The following is a 3406-nucleotide window of genomic DNA, read 5'->3' as shown; positions in this document are numbered from 1 at the left end:
TTATCCTTCAACACATGCCTCACACATTAGATATACATTTGTTTTTATAACATATTTTTTCATCTTCATTATTTTATCCCTCTAAAACAACATACTTCCATCAATATCTCACTATCACTAAATTTAAATACCTTGTTTCTATGATTTTACTGTTTGATTGTTCTTTTTGTACTTATGATGTAAAAACCCAAAGTGACTACAACTTTACAACCATAAACCCTTAAAGTTAAAAAAGAATAAAAAAACTAGAATGAAACCGAATCAATATTATAATATTGTTTTTCAAACATGTTAAGTAGTCTATCATTTCAAGTAAAAGAATACAAAGACCAAAATAAAACTAAGCTTTATTAATCAATATTACAATATTATCTTTCAAACATGTTGAGTACTCCGTCATTTTAAGTTATGTTTCATTTGAAATTGACGTCATTTTGACATTTTTTGGAAACAAACGACAAAATTGCTATAACTTTATGAATATACCTAAATATTGTCAAAAGCTACATTTCAAAGGACCAGAAGGTGAAGTTCTGCCAAGCTCCAAGGGTCAAATGTGGTTTAACCTATAATGACACTATTTGGGCCCTTTGTATCATTTATAAATGGAGTTAGGGTTTTACATCCCTTCCAGCCGTCTACATTCTCAATACGCAGCAGCCGAAGAAGCTCTCACATCACCGAGTAAATCCCGATCCAGGTTTGTGTTCTTCGAAAATCGACGTTCGACCTTCAAGTTTCTCTTAATTGCTAATCCAGTTTTCTAGCTGAAATTCTTCTTCGTAATTTTCGATCTTCAAGTTTAGCTTTAAGGTTTTGCTAGTCTCTCGTAGCTGCAATGTTCGTTGTAAATAGCCATATAACCTTCCGATTGAAAAATCATTAAATAGATATACGAAAAGAGAACTGGAGAGGTTGATTTGGGTTTCTAACACCTTAAATTTACTGTGCGATATTATCCGTTTGAAATTTTAAATGGTAGAGACAAATGGAACTTGCTTGCTTTTTAACTTCATATGTTCTTTTTGTTAGGGATACGATTGTGACAATAACTTTGCTGGACATTGTTTATGTAATACGATTTCTATGTTTCATCACTTTTATATCTTTTATATACTTGATTATAATCAATAGTGTTGCTAAAGCAAAGGTTTTAAGGATACAGAATCCAAAGTTTTAAGCTTAGGAGAACACAAAATTCATCAACTGGTATAAATTGATATATGCAATCAAAGAAACTAGTAACACAAAGGAGATGATGAAACATTCAAGAACTTTTTCTTAAAACTTAACTTTTTATGTGGTTTCATCTTCATAACTCTAAACCCATGAAACTTTTTCTGTAAATTTAGTTGCTGTTTGCCAAGATGCAGAATGAGGAGGGACAAAACATGGATCTCTACATCCCAAGAAAGTGGTATGTTCTGTAAAGAACTCTTTCTAAATCTTTATCAAAATCTTTCTCAAAAATTGTAAATGATTCACCATAATTTTTCTTCTTCTTGCAGCTCTGCTACTAATAGGTTGATCACTTCAAAGGATCATGCTTCTGTTCAGATCAATGTTGGTCATTTGGATGAGTCTGGTCGCTACACTGGCCAGTTTTCCACTTTTGCCCTCTGTGGTTTTGTCAGAGCCCAGGTAGGTTTTGTCAGTTTTCCATTTTTGCCCTCCAGTGATGGATTGTACTAATGTGTTTGTGGGATGTTTATATTTTGCAGGGAGATGCCGATAGTGCCCTTGACAGGTTGTGGCAGAAGAAGAAAGTTGAAGCTAAGCAATAGTTTCTTTCATGGTGACAAAATGGCAATTTTCATTTTCATGTCTTACATTTCAGTTATTAGAAGCATGAAGGATTATTATATTACATGAAGTTTGTAGTTCAACTTTTGATTTCATTTGGGTTATGACTTATTACATTGAGTCAGAATTTTTATTTTTGTGTGTGAAGTTTGAATTGCTATTATGAGTTTTGCTCTTATCATATTTTCCACCGAATTCACAACCAATTCTTTCTCAATCATGGGGTAAAAGCTTATTTCAAACCAAGGTTAAGCTATGGATTTACAAGATCAAACCCAATGTATGAATCTCAAGAGAATTTTAATTTAAATTTGTTGAATTAAAAACTTTTGTGATAGGAAAAATTTCTTGTGGACTTGACTGATTTTGATGTATTCTTAACACTCTATCACGTATGTTTATTGCATGGATTAGTAATTGTAGCACATGTTTGACTGATATTGTTGTCAATTGGATCTTTGTTTGATGATATATCTGAAACTATGACATGTGAATCTTTTCATGCTTAAAGCATCTCCATGGATTTGAAAGGATTTATGTTAATTTGGAACTTGAGCTCGTAAAATTGTATGTAAAGTATTATATTCCACTAATTTATAATTGTGGAAATTAAGGTTACAAAATAAATTAAATTTTTATAGTTAAAATTTAAAAATTATTTATTAATTATATTAAATAAATCATTAATTATGAGATATACCAAAATTTTAAAGTTATTATAATTTCAAATTTAATATATAATTAGAAAAAGTAAATTTTCAATTTTGAAGTGTTATCTATGCTATAATATTATAAAAAAGTTGTATTAGAGTGACACATGTTAAATGAAGATTAAATGAAGATTAAAAATGTTCGTTTATTAGTTTATTAGAATAGAAAGATTAAATTTGAGTATATTTTCATGGATTTGAAAGTACTTATGTTCAAATTGGACCATTTCATTCGACACCACTACAGAAACTAATTTTGAATCATTCAAAATCCAAAAAAAAACACTAAAATGGTGATTTTTTAACATCAAATATATCTTCAATTCCAACTATACACTAAAAATCACACGAAAACATATACATCCAATATTTTAATAATAAAACAGCATATTTTTTAAAATTATCTATATTTTTTTATCAGTATATAGTTAATTATTAAAATTAAAAAATATAAAAATCTACTAATAATATAGGTTTAAGGTTGTCGCCTTTATAATATCTTTATTTTTGCATTACACAAAGTTCAATTAATGTCAAAACTATAGAACAAGATTAACCCTTTTATATCTATGTCCAAGCGTTTATAATTTTGTAAATCTAATAATGATTAAGGGGGTGTTTGGATAAATAGTTCATAGCTTATTAGCTTATTTCTTATTTGCTTATTGCGGTAGGAATAATCATTTTTTTTTTAAAATGTGTTTGGATTAGTTTATTGCGGTGGGAATAAATAATAAGCATTTAAGTGTTTGGCAAAATAAAACAGCTTATATGAGTAAAATGACAAGTAATCAATAAGCAATAAGCATTCCCCAATTGCTTATTAAAATCAGCTTATTTAGCTTATTTCTACCGCAATAAGCTGATTTTTAAAGACTCGTATCCAAACACTT

General features: G+C 28.9%; 1 protein-coding gene across 1 annotated transcript; it reads left to right on the top strand.

Moving 5' to 3' along the window:
• The first annotated feature begins 606 nt into the window (after window positions 1-606).
• Window positions 607-1936, top strand: LOC145074395 (small ribosomal subunit protein eS21y). The gene is made up of 4 exons (XM_079020778.1): window positions 607-700; window positions 1353-1417; window positions 1509-1641; window positions 1722-1936. The coding sequence occupies exons 2-4, from the start codon at window positions 1368-1370 to the stop codon at window positions 1782-1784; spliced, it is 246 nt and encodes an 81-aa protein (XP_078876904.1). The 5' UTR covers window positions 607-700; window positions 1353-1367; the 3' UTR covers window positions 1785-1936.
• The last annotated feature ends 1470 nt before the right edge of the window (window positions 1937-3406 follow it).

Source organism: Lactuca serriola, chromosome 9, assembly GCF_051521515.1.
Source record: "Lactuca serriola cultivar US96UC23 chromosome 9, Lser_US96UC23_V15, whole genome shotgun sequence".
Classification (NCBI taxonomy): Eukaryota; Viridiplantae; Streptophyta; class Magnoliopsida; order Asterales; family Asteraceae; genus Lactuca; species Lactuca serriola.
This window is presented reverse-complemented; position numbering and strand designations above follow the sequence as displayed.

Bases quoted from the DNA above. Each gene is read 5' to 3' on its own strand.
- LOC145074395 (XM_079020778.1), top strand. From the start codon at position 1,368: ATGCAGAATGAGGAGGGACAAAACATGGATCTCTACATCCCAAGAAAG. The intron at 1,418-1,508 runs GTATGTTCTGTA...TTCTTCTTGCAG, and splicing joins CTCTACATCCCAAGAAAGTG to CTCTGCTACTAATAGGTTGA. The intron at 1,642-1,721 runs GTAGGTTTTGTC...TATATTTTGCAG, and splicing joins GTGGTTTTGTCAGAGCCCAG to GGAGATGCCGATAGTGCCCT.